Genomic DNA, 23,110 nt, shown 5'->3' on the forward strand with positions numbered 1-23,110 from the left:
CCACCGGACATCCCGGTGAGATCCAACAAACTGCCTTCTACATGCCAACATCCGCTTATCTTCTTTTGATTAGTTGGTCTAGGGCGACATCACCTGTGCATCACGCCGTAACAACGAAGTCACACCAGACGGGCTAAACAAAAGAGTTGAGTAAGCCGTCAGAAAAGAGGTGATTCTCGAGGCGCCTGTCCATTATTGACCCTGACCGCTGGACTGGGTGCTGCAAATCGATTCGTACCATCTCTAGTAACCTAACCACTATTGATCGAAACTTCTGAAATTCCAACTTGTCAATTTTGATGAATTTGCCCCGGAAACTCGAATCCAACGCCTCAGATAGACCTGAAAAGACCTGAATGACACTCTCAGGGCTCATGCTATATTTTCTAACCCTTTAATGCTCTTTAATACAAAATAAAAAAAATTACAAAAAAAAAGTAAAAAATACTTTTAACACAAAAAACTGATTTAAAAAAATGGGTCATTTTCTGGTGACTAATTCCTTTTATGATTCTTAGTAAGTTTTATCTTCTCTGTTCAAACTTTTTGTTTTTAAAACCCAACTTCTTTTTTTCTTTCTGTAGAGCAAAGCAACAAGCGAAGATGGCGGAGTATTGCAGGAACATCTTCGGAGACGCGCTCTTAATCGAACCGCTGGAGAAATATCCTGTAAGGAGACGTGTTCTCCCTCGCTACGTTGTCCTCACACTCCGCTTCTCATTCTCACAGGGGGCTGTCATTTCACTTTTTTGCATTCTTACTGATATGATCTTTTATTCTTTTATCGTCAGTTTTGCGCTGGTGACATCAGGCATGTTGTCGTTTTGGACAATTTATTCGCTTGCATTTTTTTTCTTAGCAGTCGCAGATCCGTAGTACAAGTCATACTACTTATGATGATATATGTACGGCCGGAATGTAAAAGTTAAGAAGTTTTCTAACTTTTTATTATGAGATAGTTTGGTATTGAGAGAGTGGCTGGTGGTAGTGGCTTGTTTCGGCACCTTGGGCACATCTGCTAAAACTGTGTGACCTAATGCTGAACAGCTCAGACCCATCCATCCATGTTGCTCCACATCTGCTCCAGAATTGGACGATTTCACCGTCACTTGGTTCCCGGGCCAGCACGGTTCCGGGCTCCTGGTTCTTCACATTTGCTTATCCATCTGTTGCAGTTTTCATCTCCTCTGCTTGCTCCTCACGTATCTATTCTTTTCTTTAGCTCCAGCCAGGAATTACTCTCCCGAGCCCTCAAGAACTCTTGGGCAAGATCCTAGTCAAGAACAAAAAGAGGCACCGAGTAGGGGGAAAAGGCTCCGAGGGCAGCGTGAAAAGGAGAGTCAGCGAGCAGCCGTCCAACACGTACAGCGATTCCTCCAGTGTGTCCGAGTCGCCCGCAACTGGTACGAGACTCGCCCTATGTGCGCTCGGTGTCTCAGTGCTGTTGGATACAGTGCTGGAGGGGTTTCTGCTTTGGGATAAACATTAGGAAAACGGCTGAAAAAATCCAACTTGTGTTTTTCTTTCCATAAGGAGTCATTAGAGACTACGTTGCAGCCGGTGTAGGCAGCAGGTTCTGCTGTCCAATATCTAATGTTTATACACCTGCTTCGTAGTGCAAGTAATGCGTTTCTGGTGGCAATTTCAGATTAGCTCTATATAATGGCAGTTTTATCAGCATTGATTAAATTGGACGATTTGGAATAAAAGCGATGTTCTGTGTATTACGAATTTGAAATTAAAGGTGTTGGCTACTCTACTTTTTTTTATTGATCGCCAATCGTTAAGGTTGGACATCAATATTTGATCAGTGGAGGTATGACACCTGGCACCTCCCACCAATCAGCTGTTACTGCTGGCGGCCAAAAGTTCTCAGATGCACCCGCAACACAACGGCTTCATCATTTCCTTGGCGTAGGAGGTGGAACTTGCAGTACTGGGCCGCGGCCTCTATAATTTTCACGGAACTGCTGCGTTCCAGCAACATTTGAGATATTCCGGCCGCCCCCAGCGCTAGTAACAGCTGATCGGCGGGGGTGCCGAGTGTTGCACCTCCACCGATCAGATATTAATGACTTATCCTAAGGATAGGCCATCAATAAATTGTTGTTTTCCCAGTTTTCTGTAAGAGTAAAGTATTATTTTGTTTTGTTTTTAGTATAGTTTTTCTCTACAGATTTTGTGCTACTTTTTTTTGTCTTTTTTTTTTTTACTCTTCTACTTTGTTTATCCAGATATTTTAGACAGATTCTTTTAATGCGACTTCTACCAAGTATCCAGCTAAATACAAAATTAGAGAGCTTTTTTTTATTTTGCGGAAAAATCCTTTAACTGTGTGCTCCATTTTGAAGAACTTGGTGCAAAAAAATATCAAATACCTTAAGATAAAAAAAAAGAAAAGTTGCAAGTGATGAATGCGGGACCCTTCTCTGTAGGATCTTTACAAGTCTGAGTTGTTTGGGGTCATGCAAAAAATGTTTCAGATGAAAAAACTTGAGTAACTATATTTCTTGTTTAAGTTTAAACATTTATTGATTTGTTATTGTTTCTCTATGAAAGTTTTTGAGGCTTCAGCTAAACTTCTGCCATCACTTTGACTACAGATTGCAATGTGCACACTGTTAGGATTCCACTCTGTTGCCTGATTAAGCGGTCGTGACGTGACCTTATGGATGCGATTGGTATGACTGGCAGACACATGCCGACTAACTTCTTATCCGCTTCTCTTAATCGAACATTGAGTGAAGCAGGAATTTATGAACATGACCATCAGTATGAGCGCAATCCTGACAGTGCCCATATTGCACATGCAGAAAAAAGTTCAATAATTCTAAACATGTCTCACAACATGTACCGAATATCCATTCTCTGATTGCAGGTACTCTGGCCTCCGACTCGGCTGACGTCTCTTTAACCCTTTCCAATGGTGATGAGAAAATCGAGGAGCGGATTCCGAAGTGCGCGGAACCGCGCAAGTCTATAGGTGAGATTTCTATTCTATGTGCTCGTATTTGTCTATATCGCCGGATAATGCACTCTCTATAAACTTCACATCTTTTATTGTCATTCTCCTTAGACCGTGATGCTTATAGTGAAGAGGAAGAAGATGAAGAACCTACTGACCCCAAAAAGTCCGATGAGGTTAGTGTAATGGCCAAAAACACGTGACTTGTCTCCATTTTATTAGCTTCTGTAGTTAATATTTGACTTTTTATTTCTATTTTCCAGGGCACAGCAAGTAGTGAAGTCAGTGCCACAGAAGAAATGTCCAATCTTGTTAACTACGTGGAACCTGTAAAGTTCAAGTCATTTGACGTGGCCAACAGTGAGTAGACAGTGGGCTCAGTGGAGAACTCTTAGTACAGACATTAAAGCGATCCCCCAACCTTTCCCTAAAAAGTGATTACACATAATGCATACGTAGTCACTTTCCCTACCGACGTCTGCTCTTCACTCGCTGCTGCCTTCTCTTTTCCTTCCACCGTATTGGTCCTCTTCAATCCAAGCCGGTTTGCTTAGTGGCACGGTAAGTCTAAAACACATCTCCTCTGCCGTTTGTGTGCTGGGAATGGCCACAACACCAAGGTTATCAGCTTGTGCCCATCCTTGAGCACGCAAAAGGCAGGGTAGACATACCAAAGTGCTTCCCATGGCTCTGCATCAACCATGTTGGATTGACTGGAGTGCTGGAAGCAGAGGAGGAGGCCACGGTAGAAGAATAGAAGTCAGCAAGTAAAGCAGCTGCCAGATGATTTTGGCAGCTGCTTTTTTCATAGGCGGTTTGTGGGAGAAGACGCAAGAGATCACTTTCGACTGAACACCTGTCTTTAATGTATGTCACCAGGTAAAAGCTTTCATGAGATGATTGCTGTTCACCATACAAAACCAGTATTATGTTATCATGGGGTTTGGCTATCTTACATTTTATTTTTAAAGGCCCATAATACTAAAAGCATATAAAAAAAATAATAAAAAAAATAGACAGATGCTGGTTATGGTAATATTACATAAACCTCCTCTCTTTTCCATCCTTGTACTCAGCGGTATTTGCAGGAATCCTGTGTATTCTGTTTCTTTTCTCATGAGCGGTGAGAACAGTCGTCTGATGTTGGGGGATTTACTATTGTATTACTGCAAACGTTAAATAGGCTGTCTGGTGTAGAAAACACATTTTGAAATACCTTATTAGGGAATTCTTAATTAATCGAGGCAGGTCCCTCTTTCCAGAGCTTCATCTCTGAGCCCAAGCGGAGGGAGGCTACCGACATCATCTCTCTTGCAATTAGAATTACAGGCTTATTCGTTTCAACACCTTCTGCGAAAAGAAACGTCGCAAAATAAAAGAATTTTAACTCTCTACCATCCATCAAAAAGGAAAACATTTTCACAAGTGGAAGTTCTCACTTTACAGAAGCTGTTAAAATTTTCTGCTTGGCTAAATATGGCAAATGTTACTGTGAAGGAAACTTGTTGATAATGTGTGTTTTTTTTTTTTCCCCATTTTTTCTTAATTGCTGTTTGCTATCCCTTTTTATCGTTCTAAAAACCGGTGTCGTCTTAACTGTTACTCCGTCTTTTCATTTCATCTCTTGCATTCCTCATCTTCCTTTGTTCTCGCTCCGTCCCTTCGTTCTCTCACAGAGCGGAATAAATATTATGAAATGTCTTCCTTTGTTGAGACTAAAGCCCTGGAACAGCTCACTAAATCTCCCATGGAGTTTGTAGAGTATCCTTATAGTCCCTTCTTAAAGGCAAATTCCATCTTAAAACAAAAAAAAAATAAAAGTTGGTTGGTGTGTGTGAAAGAATAGATTACCGTAATTAAAGGGGCTTGGTGACTTGCTCAAAAAAATTGTTTAAATGCCTTGTAAAACTCTCCGAGATCCTCTGATTCTGCCACTTTTTTTCGTTTTGTGCTACGTCGCTCTATTGTAGAGATATTCACATTTGTTTGTTCTGGAGAGCTCTATGTGAAATCTCTGCTTGTAGTGCAACTGGGCATTTGTTCATCGTCTTCTCTGGGTGCATGTGCTTTCAACCCTTCCAGATGATGGCCAATCACAGCTCGGCAGCTGATCAAGCAGTCTTGAGAGGGAGCAGTGAAAGTTTCCTCCCCCAGAAAAGAGTGAAGAAACGCCCAATTCCTCAACAAGAAGAGATTTCACATAGTGCACTGGAGAAGAAACAAATGTGAATATCTCTGCAATGGAGTAATGCAGCATAAAATGGAAAAAAAACTGCAGAATCAGGGAAGGTCAGGGATTTTTACATGGTATTTAATTTGTCTCCTTCTTCATAACCAAAATTTATGTTGTTCCAATAAATCAAAAATTAAAACATGGATCCACTTTAGTCTTCACTAAATCTCTACCACTGGTTTTTGCTAGAATCTCCTTTGCATCTCCATGGTTACAGACTACAAACTCTGTATAGTCTGGTTCCCTAGTCATTCTTCCTTCTATTTGTCTGCTACTTATATTTGGCATGTTGGCAATAAGTAGGAAGCAGATGAAGGCAAGAAAGTGCAGCAGCAGGACCAGACTCCATGGTGTGTATTTATAGTCTTCTCCCACGGAGATGCATTGGTCTGCAAAGGAGCTGTGCACATAAACCAGTGGGACGTTATTACTGAAGACTATTTGCGAAATTGGTTCATTTTTCATTTTAAATACACCGGTAGCAAAGCGACAAAATATTATCTGAGCACGCTCACTCATCACTAATAAGGAGTGTTCTCAGCCACAACAAGGGTGCACCATGCCTTTGCTTGGTTTGCACAGTCATTTTGTGCTGAAAGACTCACTTTTAAATAACTTTATTGAAAGTTTTGATGTCAGTAAAGCAGAATAGATGGGGTAGGGGAGGATACAGTAGAAAGAAGTTGCGGTACAGGCTTAAGGGAACAGTACAATGGAAAGTATTGGGGGAAAGGGGATCACTAAACACTTAACAGTAGTGTTTAGAACCTGTAATGCAGTTAATACTTCCTGTTGTTTCTTAAAGACAAATAGAACGTATCCTGAGTAGCTATAAATTGAGGAGAGGCCTCTTTAGCGCATGTTCAGGGAGCAAAGCTGTTCCAGGATTCCCATCTCTTGAGAGAGGTTGCGTAGTAATTGTTAGCATTTGCGTGGGCTTTTTCATATGAGGTGTGGAGTGACATTTTATCCACAATGTCCTGAATAACTGGGACTTTTTTTTCTTTGCATAAAGCCACAATTGCATTTTTGGTAATTAGAAATAAATGGATTATTACTAAGGGTACCGTTACACTTAGCGATGCACCAGCGATCCCGACAATGATATGGATCGCTGGTGCATCGCTAAGTGGTCGCTAGTGAGCTGCCACACAGGCAGATCTCACCAGCGACATAGCAGCGGTCGCTACTTACCTGTCAGACGCGGCGATCCTGACGTCCTCCCGTCCTCGCCACAGGAAGCGCCCGACGAAAAATGGTCCAGGACGTTCTCGCGCCACCAGCGATGAGCATCGGGGGAGCCAGTCGGAGGTAAGTATCAGACATAGCGATATCGCTGCTATGTCACAAAACCAGTGACGTTACAGCGTTATTGCTAGCGATATCGCTATGTGTAACGGGGGCTTTAGGCTCTATGTTGTGCTTGAATTTTTCCCAATTCCAGAGACAACACTACCATCTGGGGTGTGAGGATTATTTTTTGTTTAGTAAGTGAGTCTACTAATGTGGAAATCTCTTTCCATAGAGGAGCAATCTTAGGGCATTCCCAAAAGATAATGTACTACGTCGCCTTTGAGTCCACAACCTCTCCAGCATTCGGGCGATACGTTTGGAAAAATCCTGGCTAGTTTTGCAGGGGTGAGGTACCATGTGGTACCATTTTGTAATAAGATTCATGTAGAGAAGCGCATATGTTGGCTGAATAGGCGTTTTTTAGGGCTGGTTGCCATTCCTCATGGGTGACTGATATTTTAAGGTTTTTTTCCTAACTTAACATGGCTGTAGTTTTTTCAAAAACTAGATCTAAGTTGAGGGCTTCGTAAATGTTTTTAGATTTCCAGTAGATTCCGTTATTAGGGTTGCATATTAGTTGACTAGAGAGTTCTGTTACTAGAGATATTTTCCCCAGAAGATGTGAGATGTATGGTTGTATTCGAGCCAGATAATCAAAGTCTTGGCGACAGAGATTGTGTTGTTCTGCTAATATTTTATTAGATTTGAACTCCTTACCGTCATGTAAGTCTTTAATTGTGGTAATTTTTTATTTTTCCAGGAATCTGGAGTTGATTCCCCTGCTATTAAGTTAAAAAATTTTAATCACACATTTTTAATTTGATCAAACCTCTTACTCCTTTTCCCTGGGGTTTTAGTGTTTGCTAGGTATTTCCATGCTGAAAGGACGGCTAGTACAGTAGGAGAAGAGACAATTACTGAATCAGGATGAAGGAGATAGTCAAGGATTAACTTGCATAAAGCCCCTGTCACACACAGCGATGTTGCTAGCGAGATCGCTGCTGAGTCACAAGTTTTGTGACGCAACAGCGATCTCACCAGCGAGATCGCTGTGTGTGACACTCACCAGCGACCGGCCCCCTGCCGGTATCGCTGATCGTCCTGGAATAGCCAGGACATTTTTTTGATTGCTGGTCTCCCGCTGGCCGGCACACATCGCTGCGTGTGACAGGTGGGAGATCAGCGATCAGCTCGCTGGTAACTAGGGTAAACACAGGGTTTCTAAGCAGCGTGCTCCACTTAGAAACCCGATGTGTACCTTGGTTACCAGCTCCCTGCACCAGCGCGCTGGTAACTAACGTACACAGCGACACGCCCGCTCGGTGTCTCTGGTCCTGATCGCTGGTGAAGCTGTCTGTGTGACAGCTCACCAGCGATCCTGACAAGTTGATATCGTTGTCGGGAGTGCTGGTGAGTTGCTATGTGTGACGGGGCCCTAAGGGGATATTATTATTATTTTGACTCAATTCGATTTTAGCCCACAATGGAACATTATCCCCTTTAATCCAATTAATGGATTGTTTTAGTAGATTTATATAATAATAATAATAATTAGTTAGGTTTGGTAGGGACAGTCCTCCCTTTAATTTGTTTTTAACTAGAGTCTTACAGGCGATTTTAGCTCTTTTTTGGTTCCATATGAATTTATTTAGTTGAGTTTGTAGTTTCTTTAGGAATGTTGCTGGGAGGACTAGCGGGATGGCTCTAAATATATAGAGTATTTTAGGAAGTGTAAATAACTTGAATGTGACGATTCTTCCCACCCAGGAAATTTCATGTTTGGAGAAATTATTCAGCTCAGTCTGGGTGTCCTTTTATTTTTGATTTTGTGGCGTTGACTCTATAATGGGAGACGTGTGAGAATTCTTCTAGAATTTGGACGGTTTCTGTGATTACTTTTAATAGCTCCTGAACAATCTCTAGAGTTATTTTGTCTCTTTTAATAAACCTTCTCCCATTTTGGACAGGCAGTGATTTCACCGCTTTGCCAGAAATGCAAAAACATGCTTCATTTATTCAAGCCACAGTGCATAGAACCCCTTATTTATTATATACAGTTTTTTATTCCGCTTTACTATTTCTTCTCTATTGCTTACACTTACCCCTGTGTTTTAAAGGGAATCTGTTGGCATGTTTTTGCTATTTAAAGTGAGAACAGCATAATGTGGGGACAGAGACCCTGATTCCAGCAATGTGTCACTTACTGGGCTGCTTGTTGTTTCAATGCAATCAATGTTTTCTCATCAGGAGATTATAGCTAAAGAACTGGGTGTCTTGAGCCATGTAGTCCAACCCTGCCCCCACCACTGATTGGCTGCTTGGACAGTGTACACAGAAAGCTGCCAATCAGGGGTGTGGGCGGGGTTATGCAGAGATCAGCATTCCGAGAGTTGGTAGATCTGCAGCAGAGAAAACAGGGATTTTATCAAAACTGCAGCAAGCAGCCTAGTAAGTGATACATTGCTGGAATCAGGGTCTCAGCCCCTACATCATGCTGCCCTCAGATTGCATAACAAAAACCTGGTGACCAATTCCCTTTTAATTCCAGTCTCTTTTTTTCATCCACTTCTCCCCATGCGATGTGGTCCCCTTCTCCGTTGACTTCCATCTTTCTTAGGCTCTCTTACTATTCACTTTTTCTCTTTCTACCTGCTTCTTCCTTCACGTCTCCTGCTCTCAGATATAACAAGAAGCAGCTGAGTCGTATTTACCCCAAAGGAACGAGGGTAGATTCCTCTAATTACATGCCCCAGGTTTTCTGGAACGCGGGATGTCAGATGGTAGCGCTAAACTTTCAGACATTGGGTAAGTTTCCGATTTCTTCAATATTTGCAAACAACGGCTGTTATGTGTTATTTCTGACTTCTCCATGCAATCAGCAGGTGCCAAATATCTGGTTTTACTATTAATTTGGATGATTCAGGGAAAACTCTTATTAACAACACCTGCTAAAACCACAAATGTAGCCCATTTATGGAATTCATCATCCGAAAATGTACTGCATTCGCTAAAACTCATAGAAAACAACCAAATAAATCTCCTTTAATAGAAATGTTGAAAGCTGACGTCAGTACAAGGAAACACCTAATACCATCACTCAGGCAGAGGAAAATGTCAGCACCAATTTAAGCCCAGGGGGCACAAAATGCCAACCTCTTCTAAACCTAGGAGCGTATTGCTAAGCAGCCCTCGTGAGTTATGACTGACAGTTCAATATAGGCAAGAAAGTCATTAATGAGATCTTTCATAGCTCAACCTGTCAAAGAATATCTCCCGCTGCATCCCCCGAAAACTCTAGGAAAATGGAAATGTTGGATGTTCTTTATGGCTGATCTTCTTTTACTGGAACATCTGATCATGTAGTTGAATGTCCTTGTAAAATGTGCATAAGCAAGACTTTTAAAGGGGTCTTTTCAAGTCGTTAAAGGATTAAAATTGCAAAGTGCTTTCTATTAAACGAGCAAATTTGCAATTTACCTCTTATCAAAAACTCTCTCTCCCCGGAAGAAGCTAGGTGCGAAACGTGCGTTGGGGTGGAGGAGGCTGCGGCACCCACGATTATTCACACTCACTGTGCTCAGGTATTGTTACTAGTGTTGAGCTTTCCGATACCGCAAGTATCGGGTATCGGCCAATATTTGCCGTATCGGAATTCCGATACCGAGTACCGATACTTTTTTCCTATCGGATACCGGAATCGGAAGTCCAAAATGCAATGAGCCACAAAAGTGGCTCTGATTGGCTGCCGAAATGACATCATCATGATGCGCTGTCTGTGCGCATCATGATGCGCCGTCAGTTCGGGCCTTCGGGGGGGCTGTGCCGACTGTCCGGGGGTCTGTACCGGCCTGCCGGTGGTCTGTGCCGGCCTGCTGGGGGGCTGTGCCGGCCTGCCGGTGGTCTGTGCAGGCTCCGGTGGTCTGTGCCGGCCTGCCGGGGGGCTGTGCCGGCCTGCCGGTGGTCTGTGCAGGCTCCGGGGGTCTGTGCAGGCATCGTCCGATGGGACTACAAGTCCCATCGGGCGATGCCTGCTACCATGACAGTGATTGACACATTAGCCAATGATGGGACAGTAGTAGTCCCATCATCCGGCTAATGTGTTGAATGTAAAAAAAAAAAAAAAATTACATGCTACATACATACAACATGCATACTACATATATACTACATGCAACATGCATTCTACATACATACTACATGCATGCTACATACATGCTACATACTACATACATGCTACATACATACTACATATATACTACATGCAACATACATACTACATATATACTACATGCATGCAACATATATACTACATGCATGCAACATACATACTACATATATACTACATGCATGCAACATGCATACTACATATATACTACATGTAACATACATACTACATATATACTACATGCATACTACATACATGCTACATACTACATGCATGCTACATACATGCTACATACTACATGCATGCAACATACATACTACATATACTAAATGCATGCAACATACATACTACATATATACTACATGCATGCAACATGCATACTACATATATACTACATGCAACATGCATACTACATGCATGCTACATACTACATGCATGCTACATACTACATGCATGCTACATACTACATACATGCTACATACTACATACATGCTACATATATACTACATGCATGCAACATGCATACTACATATATACTATATATACTACATGTAACATACATACTACATATATACTACATGCTACATACATGCAACATACACACTACATGCTACATACATGCTACATACATACACACTACATGCCACATACATACACACTACATGCTACATACATACAACATACATACTACATACATGCTACATACATACTACATACATACCACATGCATGCAACATGCATACTACATATATACTGCATATATACTACATGCATGCAACATACATATATACTACATATACATATAGACATACAGTACATATAACATAGAGTACATACTTACTGTCACTTGTCACTTTGATCCCCGAAGCCATTGTCACCTGAGGGATAAATATCAAAATAAAAAAACACCAATATACTTACCCCGATCCGCAGAAGTCCACGAGGGTCCCACGTCCATCTTGCGTGGAGAACAGCAGCATCAGCTGATGCTACCGTTCTCTATCAGCTCCAGGAATACAATGACGGAAGGTAGGTATCCTTCCGCACTGTATTCCTCCACCACTTTAAAAAAAAAAAAAAAGTCCCTAGTCTCACTTTATGCCATTGCTGCGTGGGAATTTCCCACGCAGCAATGGCATAAAGTGAGACTAGGGACTTTTTTTTTTTTTAAAGTGGTGGAGGAATACAGTGCGGAAGGATACCTACCTTCCGTCATTGTATTCCCGGAGCTGGTAGAGAACGGTAGCATCAGCTGATGCTGCTGTTCTCCACGCAAGATGGACGTGGGACCCTCGTGGACTTCTGCGGATCGGGGTAAGTATATTGGTGTTTTTTTATTTTGATATTTATCCCTCAGGTGACAATGGCTTCGGGGATCAAAGTGACAAGTGACGGTGAGTATGTACTCTATGTTATATGTACTGTATGTCTATATGTATTGTATGTAGTATATATGTATGTTGCATGCATGTAGTATATATGCAGTATATATGTAGTATGCATGTTGCATGCATGTGGTATGTAGTATGTATGTTGCATGTATGTAGCATGTAGTGTGTATGTATGTAGCATGTAGTGTGTATGTATGTAGCATGTATGTAGTATGTATGTTGCATGTATGTAGCATGTAGTGTGTATGTTGCATGTATGTAGCATGTAGTATATATGTACTATGTATGTTACATGTAGTATATATAGTATATATGTAGTATGCATGTTGCATGCATGTATATATGTTGTATGTATATTGCATGCATGTAGTATATATGTATTATGTATGTAGTATGTATGTAGCATGTATGTAGTATGTAGCATGTATGTAGTATGTAGCATGCATGTAGTATGTAGCATGTATGTAGTATGTATGTTACATGTAGTATATATGTAGTATGTATGTTACATGTATATATGTAGTATGTATGTTGCATGCATGTAGTATATATGTAGTATGTATGTTGCATGCATGTAGTATATATGTAGTATGTATGTTGCATGCATGTAGTATATATGTAGTATGTATGTTGCATGCATGTAGTATATATGTAGTATGTATGTTGCATGCATGTAGTATATATGTAGTATGTATGTTGCATGCATGTAGTATGTATGTTGCATGCATGTAGTATATATGTAGTATGTATGTAGCATGTATGTAGTATGTAGCATGCATGTAGTATGTAGCATGCATGTAGTATGTAGCATGTATGTAGTATGCATGTTGCATGTAGTATATATGTAGTATGTATGTTACATGTAGTATATATGTAGTATGCATGTTGTATGTATGTAGCATGTATGTAGCATGTAATTTTTTTATTTTATTTTTTTTTTACATTCAACACATTAGCCGGATGATGGGACTACTACTGTCCCATCATTGGCTAATGTGTCAATCACTGTCATGGTAGCAGGCATCGCCCGATGTATGTATTGTATGTAGTATATATGTATGTTGCATGCATGTAGTATATATGCAGTATATATGTAGTATGCATGTTGCATGCATGTGGTATGTATGTTGCATGTATGTAGCATGTAGTGTGTATGTATGTAGCATGTATGTAGTATGTATGTTGCATGTATGTAGCATGTAGTGTGTATGTTGCATGTATGTAGCATGTAGTATATATGTACTATGTATGTTACATGTAGTATATATAGTATATACAGTGGGGCAAAAAAGTATTTAGTCAGTCAGCAATAGTGCAAGTTCCACCACTTAAAAAGATGAGAGGCGTCTGTAATTTACATCATAGGTAGACCTCAACTATGGGAGACAAACTGAGAAAAAAAAATCCAGAAAATCACATTGTCTGTTTTTTTTTTTTCATTTTATTTGCATATTATGGTGGAAAATAAGTATTTGGTCAGAAACAAGCAATCAAGATTTCTGGCTCTCACAGACCTGTAACTTCTTCTTTAAGAGTCTCCTCTTTCCTCCACTCATTACCTGTAGTAATGGCACCTGTTTAAACTTGTTATCAGTATAAAAAGACACCTGTGCACACCCTCAAACAGTCTGACTCCAAACTCCACTATGGTGAAGACCAAAGAGCTGTCAAAGGACACCAGAAACAAAATTGTAGCCCTGCACCAGGCTGGAAAGACTGAATCTGCAATAGCCAACCAGCTTGGAGTGAAGAAATCAACTGTGGGAGCAATAATTAGAAAATGGAAGACATACAAGACCACTGATAATCTCCCTCAATCTGGTGCTCCACGCAAAATCCCACCCCGTGGGGTCAGAATGATCACAAGAACGGTGAGCAAAAATCCCAGAACCACGCGGGGGGACCTAGTGAATGAACTGCAGAGAGCTGGAACCAATGTAACAAGGCCTACCATAAGTAACACACTACGCCACCATGGACTCAGATCCTGCAGTGCCAGACGTGTCCCACTGCTTAAGCCTGTACATGTCCGGGCCCGTCTGAAGTTTGCTAGAGAGCATTTGGATGATCCAGAGGAGTTTTGGGAGAATGTCCTATGGTCTGATGAAACCAAACTGGAACTGTTTGGTAGAAACACAACTTGTCGTGTTTGGAGAAAAAAGAATACTGAGTTGCATCCATCAAACACCATACCTACTGTAAAGCATGGTGGTGGAAACATCATGCTTTGGGGCTGTTTCTCTGCAAAGGGGCCAGGACGACTGATCCGGGTTCATGAAAGAATGAATGGGGCCATGTATCGTGAGATTTTGAGTGCAAACCTCCTTCCATCAGCAAGGGCATTGAAGATGAAACGTGGCTGGGTCTTTCAACATGACAATGATCCAAAGCACACCGCCAGGGCAACGAAGGAGTGGCTTCGTAAGAAGCATTTCAAGGTCCTGGAGTGGCCTAGCCAGTCTCCAGATCTCAACCCTATAGAAAACCTTTGGAGGGAGTTGAAAGTCCGTGTTGCCAAGCGAAAAGCCAAAAACATCACTGCTCTAGAGGAGATCTGCATGGAGGAATGGGCCAACATACCAACAACAGTGTGTGGCAACCTTGTGAAGACTTACAGAAAACGTTTGACCTCTGTCATTGCCAACAAAGGATATATCACAAAGTATTGAGATGAAATTTTGTTTCTGACCAAATACTTATTTTCCACCATAATATGCAAATAAAATGAAAACAAAACAGACAATGTGATTTTCTGGATTTTTTTTTTCAGTTTGTCTCCCATAGTTGAGGTCTACCTATGATGTAAATTACAGACGCCTCTCATCTTTTTAAGTGGTGGAACTTGCACTATTGCTGACTGACTAAATACTTTTTTGCCCCACTGTATGTAGTATGCATGTTGCATGCATGTATATATGTTGTATGTATATTGCATGCATGTAGTATATATGTATTATGTATGTAGTATGTATGTAGCATGTATGTAGTATGTATCATGTATGTAGTATGTAGCATGTATGTAGCATGTATGTAGTATGTATGTAGCATGTATGTAGTATGTATGTTACATGTAGTATATATGTAGTATGTATGTTACATGTAGTATATATGTAGTATGTATGTTACATGTAGTATGTATGTTACATGTAGTATATATGTAGTATGTATGTTGCATGCATGTAGTATATATGTAGTATGTATGTTGCATGCATGTAGTATATATGTAGTATGTATGTTGCATGCATGTAGTATATATGTAGTATGTATGTTGCATGCATGTAGCATATATGTAGTATGTATGTTGCATGCATGTAGCATATATGTAGTATGTATGTTGCATGCATGTAGTATATATGTAGTATGTATGTTGCATGCATGTAGTATATATGTAGTATGTATGTTGCATGCATGTAGTATATATGTAGTATGTATGTTGCATGCATGTAGTATATATGTAGTATGTATGTTGCATGCATGTAGTATATATGTAGTATGTATGTTGCATGCATGTAGTATATATGTAGTATGTATGTTGCATGCATGTAGTATATATGTAGTATGTATGTTGCATGCATGTAGTATATATGTAGTATGTATGTTGCATGCATGTAGTATATATGTAGTATGTATGTTGCATGCATGTAGTATATATGTAGTATGTATGTTGCATGCATGTAGTATATATGTAGTATGTATGTAGCATGCATGTAGTATATATGTAGTATGTATGTTGCATGCATGTAGTATATATGTATGTTGCATGCATGTAGTATATATGTAGTATGTATGTTGCATGCATGTAGTATGTAGCATGTATGTAATATGCATGTTGCATGTAGTATATATGTAGTATGTATGTTACATGTAGTATGCATGTTGTATGCATGTAGTATATATGTAGTATGTATGTAGCATGCATGTAGTATATATGTAGTATGTATGTTGCATGCATGTAGTATATGTTGTATGTATGTTGCATGTATGTAGTATGTATGTTGCATGTATGTAGTATGTATGTTGCATGCATGTTGCATGTATGTAGTATGTATGTTGCATGCATGTAGCATGTATGTAGTATGTATGTTGCATGCATGTAGTATATATGTAGTATGTATGTTGCATGCATGTAGTATATATGTAGTATGTATGTTGCATGCATGTAGTATATATGTAGTATGTATGTTGCATGCATGTAGTATATATGTAGTATGTATGTTGCATGCATGTAGTATATATGTAGTATGTATGTTGCATGCATGTAGTATATATGTAGTATGTATGTTGCATGCATGTAGTATATATGTAGTATGTATGTTGCATGCATGTAGTATATATGTAGTATGTATGTTGCATGCATGTAGTATATATGTAGTATGTATGTTGCATGCATGTAGTATATATGTAGTATGTATGTTGCATGCATGTAGTATATATGTAGTATGTATGTTGCATGCATGTAGTATATATGTAGTATGTATGTTGCATGCATGTAGTATATATGTAGTATGTATGTTGCATGCATGTAGTATATATGTAGTATGTATGTTGCATGCATGTAGTATATATGTAGTATGTATGTTGCATGCATGTAGTATATATGTAGTATGTATGTTGCATGCATGTAGTATATATGTAGTATGTATGTTGCATGCATGTAGTATATATGTAGTATGTATGTTGCATGCATGTAGTATATATGTAGTATGTATGTTGCATGCATGTAGTATATATGTAGTATGTATGTTGCATGCATGTAGTATATATGTAGTATGTATGTTGCATGCATGTAGTATATATGTAGTATGTATGTTGCATGCATGTAGTATATATGTAGTATGTATGTTGCATGCATGTAGTATATATGTAGTATGTATGTTGCATGCATGTAGTATATATGTAGTATGTATGTTGCATGCATGTAGTATATATGTAGTATGTATGTTGCATGCATGTAGTATATATGTAGTATGTATGTTGCATGCATGTAGTATATATGTAGTATGTATGTTGCATGCATGTAGTATATATGTAGTATGTATGTTGCATGCATGTAGTATATATGTAGTATGTATGTTGCATGCATGTAGTATATATGTAGTATGTATGTAGCATGCATGTAGTATATATGTAGTATGTATGTTGCATGCATGTAGTATATATGTAGTATGTATGTTGCATGCATGTAGTATATATGTAGTATGTATGTTGCATGCATGTAGTATATATGTAGTATGTATGTAGCATGCATGTAGTATATATGTAGTATGTATGTAGCATGCATGTAGTATATATGTAGTATGTATGTTGCATGCATGTAGTATATATGTATGTTGCATGCATGTAGTATATATGTTGCATGCATGTAGTATATATGTATGTTGCATGCATGTAGTATGTAGCATGTATGTAATATGCATGTTGCATGTAGTATATATGTAGTATGTATGTTACATGTAGTATGCATGTTGTATGCATGTAGTATATATGTAGTATGTATGTAGCATGCATGTAGTATATATGTAGTATGTATGTTGCATGCATGTAGTATATGTTGTATGTATGTTGCATGCATGTAGTATATATGTAGTATGTATGTTGCATGTATGTAGTATGTATGTTGCATGCATGTAGTATATATGTAGTATGTATGTTGCATGCATGTAGTATATATGTAGTATGTATGTTACATGTAGTATATATGTAGTATGCATGTTGTATGTATGTAGCATGTATGTAGCATGTAATTTTTTTTTTTTTTTTTTTTTTTTTACATTCAACACATTAGCCGGATGATGGGACTACTACTGTCCCATCATTGGCTAATGTGTCAATCACTGTCATGGTAGCAGGCATCGCCCGATGGGACTTGTAGTCCCATCGGACGATGCCTGCACAGACCCCCGAAGCCTGCACAGACCACCGGCAGGCCGGCACTGCCCCCTGGCAGGCCGGCACAGACCACCGGAGCCTGCACAGACCCCCTGGCAGGCCGGCACAGACCCCAGAGAGGCTGTACAAGGCAAAAATAGGGTTTTTCTTATTCCGATACCGGAAGTCCCATAGACTTGAATGGGACTTCCGGTATCGGAATCGGCGATACCGATATTTTTTTTTAAGATCGGCCGATCCATTCCGATCCGATATTTTCAAGTATCGGCTGGTATCGCTCAACTCTAATTGTTACAGATTGATTGCCAAACTTGTCATCACTATTTTTAGCCACCGGTGCAGTCTATTTTAGGTTTTCACTATAGGTACTTAGACATGTATTGTCATGTTACCGCTGTGATTACAATATTTACATACATGTGTTTTATTTTTTATTGAATTCACTGCTTGGTTGGCATACCATTTGTATATGAAATATGGTATAATAATTTTGATTATCTGATTTGCTCTATAATCTCTATGTGACATTATAGTACCTTATGTGATTTCCTTGCGTGATTTCCTTGCTGTTAGGGTATTGAGCGCTTCCTACTGGGCATTTTTTGTTTTCCTTTTAACCTTTTATATAATAAAATATGGTTTTGAATACCTTTTCTGTATCTCTTCGGCTGGTTTGACATATAAGTCCAAAAAGTGTTTTTTGTGATCTATGGTTTTGAAGTGCCAGACTATATTATCTTGTGGACTAAAACTTTGGTGCATAATAATGCGCGGCGTACCGCTCCTAAATTGGAGCAATAGCTGTAGACAATCCGAGCCATAATTTGCCTTTTGTCAGAGTGTGTACTGAAAGGAGCTCGGCTTCCCTTCTGTTATGGTTAGTGTTCACACTGTGTCCCGTTTGTTAATCATGCCCACATAGCTAAATGCCATATTTACAAACCGGTGCCCGCTCTAATATTAGATCCTCAGAACAACACTGCGTGAAATATGGCTGTGTACTTCTGGCTTCGGCAACTAGTCTTCAGCTCCCAGTTCTCCGCTTTTGTCGGCGGCTTTGTACAGTTTGGATGGTAACTCTCCAAGACTCGATGGCATTTCACAGCTCTGCACAATTGAATATTAGCGGGCGCCAAACACCTCTGATGCCGTCTGTCTCTGTGGCGGTGCACTGTAGGGTCAGACATATTTAGTAACGTTGCTTTCATTCGCCCCGAATTGGGGGAAATTTATTTACTACCTTGTTATTTTTAGGCGGCGCCACACTAGACAGGGCCGATGCCCCCTCTGTATAACATATAGCGCCCCCTGGATGATTATTTTAGCCCACCTTTCTAGATGCTTTCTCTTCTTTGCACCTTGGTTGACGTGAGTTAGACCAATATTGAGCTCCAAAATTTTGGCAAAATTTTGGGGCATATTGCTTGACATGTGAAACACTTTTCTCACCCTTCCACCACCTTTAGATTGACTTGCTTCACCCCCCACACAATTTTTGCCAATTTTTACCAAAATTGTGGCCCATTTCATTCATAAATTTGATGCATTTTCGCCATGCCCTGTTATGTGCACAGCCTCGAAAATGGTTATGTGAGTCATAGGCAGATTTGTCAATTTTTTTCTGTGTCCAACCTGAGCCAAAATGATGGTGCTCTCTCAATATGTCACTGTAGCCCCGATAATGGTAGTGGTTGCACAGGACTTCCACCTAGAAATGTATGGAGAATGCACAGCATTTTCAGCTCATAGACTCTCTGGTATTTCTACATTTTATTGCTTTATTATCCGGTTGCTGCATTTTCCTAGGATTGTTTTTAGCCTTCTCATCTATCCGTGGATGAGTTTGTTTTGCTCTGCCTGATATCTAACCCCGCTTCCCGTTACCAGCCCATCAAGTTCGCCTTCCTGCTGCATTTTCCTTTCATCGTTGCATCCAGACATCTACGTAAATGTTCTATCTCTGTCCCTCGTAGACCTTCCCATGCAGCTGAATATGGGGATCTTTGAGTATAACAGACGCAGCGGGTTCCTCCTGAAGCCTGAGTTCATGCGCAGAACAGACAAGCCATTCGATCCTTTCACAGAAAACATCGTCGATGGGATTGTAGCAAATACAGTGAAAATTAAGGTAAGAAAAGAGGAGAGGCTGCGGTGCTCCTCCTATGCTACTTCTACCAATAAGTCTGTATATTGTTTTCTTTTTCTATTTTTTTTTTTTCTCACCAGATCATTTCAGGGCAGTTCCTGTCCGATAAACGTGTTGGAATATACGTAGAGGTGGACATGTTTGGTTTGCCTGTTGACACGAAAAGGAAGTTTAGGACGAAAACTTCCCAGGGAAACTCCTTTAATCCTGTGTGGGATGAGGAACCTTTTATATTCCATAAGGTATGGTTAGAATTTCCGTACATTCAGTGTTCCGCTTTCTCTCCTCTTCTAAGATTGTACTTCTTTACCATCCTTTCGGTGTCTGATGTTTTCATCCTGGTAATCCTCTAGGTGGTGCTCCCAACTCTCGCCTCGCTTCGTATCGCTGTCTTTGAAGAAGGTGGAAAGTTTGTCGGTCACAGGATTCTCCCAGTTTCGGCTATACGTCCTGGTGAGGCTGCAAGAAAAGTGACTTAACGTTTTATTCTTTTTCTACCGAGCCTTTTTTAGTCTGGGACCCCTGACTGATGGACCCACCCATCTGCGGGGTGCTGTTCTAATGAGGAAGCGTCTTCTAACTTTATCTGCAAAGTTGTCCTCTTTCCAAACAAACAAACTGAGCTTTGCTTACTCTCCCTGGGTCCATTCATGTGCCTCCACCGCTGCTCTGGTCTTTCTTTATGATGATGTCAGCAGCGCTGCAGCCAATCACTGAGTTAAGCAGTTCTGCTAATGTAGACATCACAAGTCGTTGCGCTCATTGATTGATTTCAGCCCTGTTGACTTGACGTCACCAGTACAGCCAGACAAATAGAGACCAGGGCAACGGCGGAGGTACTGCGCTGGACCTGGGAAGGGAGTGTATGTGTAACTAAAGCTCAGTTTGTTTTTTATAGCTTACTTAGCAGTAGCTTGCTGAATGCGGACCACCTCTCTAAATATGTGGGTTAGATCAGATATGAAGAGTCAAGCTTTTTTTTACCCCAGAATCTGTTAATTTTTTGTATCTCTTCTTCTTATGAAAATACTGACCGCTCCCTTGTAATCCCCTCTGTAAGGAGGAAAGTAAAAGGGACGACATCCCATGATCACGAAGCATCATTCTCCAGAGAGAGTTCTGCGCACTTAATTTATTTATGAAACCGCAGGTAAATTTTAGCCTAAAATCAATAGTACAAAGTCTACAGGATGAGAGCTGTGACCATACAATCAGTAGTACAGAGTCTACAGGATGAGATCTGACCCCATACAATCAGTAGCACAGAGTCTACAGGATGAGAGCTGACCCCATACAATCAGTAGCACAAAGTCTACAGGATGAGATCTGACTCCATACAATCAGTAGCACAGAGTCTACAGGATGAGATCTGACACCATACAATCAGTAGTACAGAGTCTACAGGATGAGATCTGACCCCATACAATCAGTAGCACAAAGTCTACAGGATGAGATCTGACTCCATACAATCAGTAGCACAGAGTCTACAGGATGAGATCTGACCCCATACAATCAGTAGTACAGAGTCTACAGGATGAGATCTGACCCCATACAATCAGTAGTACAGAGTCTACAGGATGAGATCTGACCCCATACAATAAGTATCACAAAGTCTACAGGATGAGATCTGACCCCATACAATCAGTAGCACAAAGTCTACAGGATGAGATCTGACTCCATACAATCAGTAGCACAGAGTCTACAGGATGAGATCTGACCCCATACAATCAGTAGCATGGAGTCTACAGGATGAGATCTGACCCCATACAATCAGTAGCACAGAGTCTACAGGATGAGATCTGACCCCATACAATCAGTAGCACAAAGTCTACAGGATGAGATCTGACCCCATACAATCAGTAGTACAGAGTCTACAGGATGAGATCTGACCCCATACAATCAGTAGCATGGAGTCTACAGGATGAGTTCTGACCCCATACAATCAGTAGCACAGAGTCTACAGGATGAGATCTGACCCCATACAATCAGTAGCACAAAGTCTACAGGATGAGATCTGACCCCATACAATCAGTAGTACAGAGTCTACAGGATGAGATCTGACCCCATACAATAAGTATCACAAAGTCTACAGGATGAGATCTGACCCCATACAATCAGTAGTACAGAGTCTACAGGATGAGTTCTGACCCCATACAATCAGTAGCACAAAGTCTACAGGATGAGATCTGACCCCATACAATCAGTAGCACAAAGTCTACAGGATGAGATCTGACCCCATACAATCAGTAGCACAAAGTCTACAGGATGAGATCTGACTCCATACAATCAGTAGTACAGAGTCTACAGGATGAGAGCTGACCCCATACAATCAATAGCATGGAGTCTACAGGATGAGATCTGACCCCATACAATCAGTAGTACAGAGTCTACAGGATGAGATCTGACCCCATACAATCAGTAGCACAAAGTCTACAGGATGAGATCTGACTCCATACAATCAGTAGCACAGAGTCTACAGGATGAGATCTGACCCCATACAATCAGTAGCATGGAGTCTACAGGATGAGATCTGACCCCATACAATCAGTAGTACAGAGTCTACAGGATGAGTTCTGACCCCATACAATCAGTAGCACAAAGTCTACAGGATGAGATCTGACCCCATACAATCAGTAGTACAGAGTCTACAGGATGAGATCTGACCCCATACAATCAGTAGCACAAAGTCTACAGGATGAGATCTGACTCCATACAATCAGTAGTACAGAGTCTACAAGATGAGAGCTGACCCCATACAATCAGTAGCATGGAGTCTACAGGATGAGATCTGACCCCATACAATCAGTAGCACAAAGTCTACAGGATGAGAGCTGTGACCATACAATCAGTAGTACAGAGTCTACAGGATGAGAGCTGACCCCATACAATCAGTAGCATGGAGTCTACAGGATGAGATCTGACCCCATACAATCAGTAGCACAGAGTCTACAGGATGAGAGCTGACCCCATACAATCAGTAGCACAAAGTCTACAGGATGAGATCTGACTCCATACAATCAGTAGCACA

General features: G+C 40.5%; 1 protein-coding gene across 1 annotated transcript in view; it reads left to right on the forward strand.

Moving 5' to 3' along the window:
• Positions 1 to 23,110, forward strand: part of PLCB3 (phospholipase C beta 3) — a 106,329-nt gene that overhangs the window by 66,132 nt on the left and 17,087 nt on the right. Inside the window, exons 13-22 of the mRNA XM_073554602.1 lie at positions 585 to 669; positions 1,223 to 1,403; positions 2,879 to 2,983; positions 3,077 to 3,141; positions 3,229 to 3,325; positions 4,642 to 4,726; positions 9,172 to 9,296; positions 19,910 to 20,064; positions 20,163 to 20,324; positions 20,436 to 20,535. Coding sequence (XP_073410703.1) covers positions 585 to 669; positions 1,223 to 1,403; positions 2,879 to 2,983; positions 3,077 to 3,141; positions 3,229 to 3,325; positions 4,642 to 4,726; positions 9,172 to 9,296; positions 19,910 to 20,064; positions 20,163 to 20,324; positions 20,436 to 20,535 — 1,160 coding nt within the window. The remainder of the gene's footprint in view (positions 1 to 584; positions 670 to 1,222; positions 1,404 to 2,878; positions 2,984 to 3,076; positions 3,142 to 3,228; positions 3,326 to 4,641; positions 4,727 to 9,171; positions 9,297 to 19,909; positions 20,065 to 20,162; positions 20,325 to 20,435; positions 20,536 to 23,110) is intronic.

This window comes from Dendrobates tinctorius, unplaced genomic scaffold, assembly GCF_039654945.1.
Source record: "Dendrobates tinctorius isolate UK_male_01 unplaced genomic scaffold, ASM3965494v1 ptg000211l, whole genome shotgun sequence".
Classification (NCBI taxonomy): Eukaryota; Metazoa; Chordata; class Amphibia; order Anura; family Dendrobatidae; genus Dendrobates; species Dendrobates tinctorius.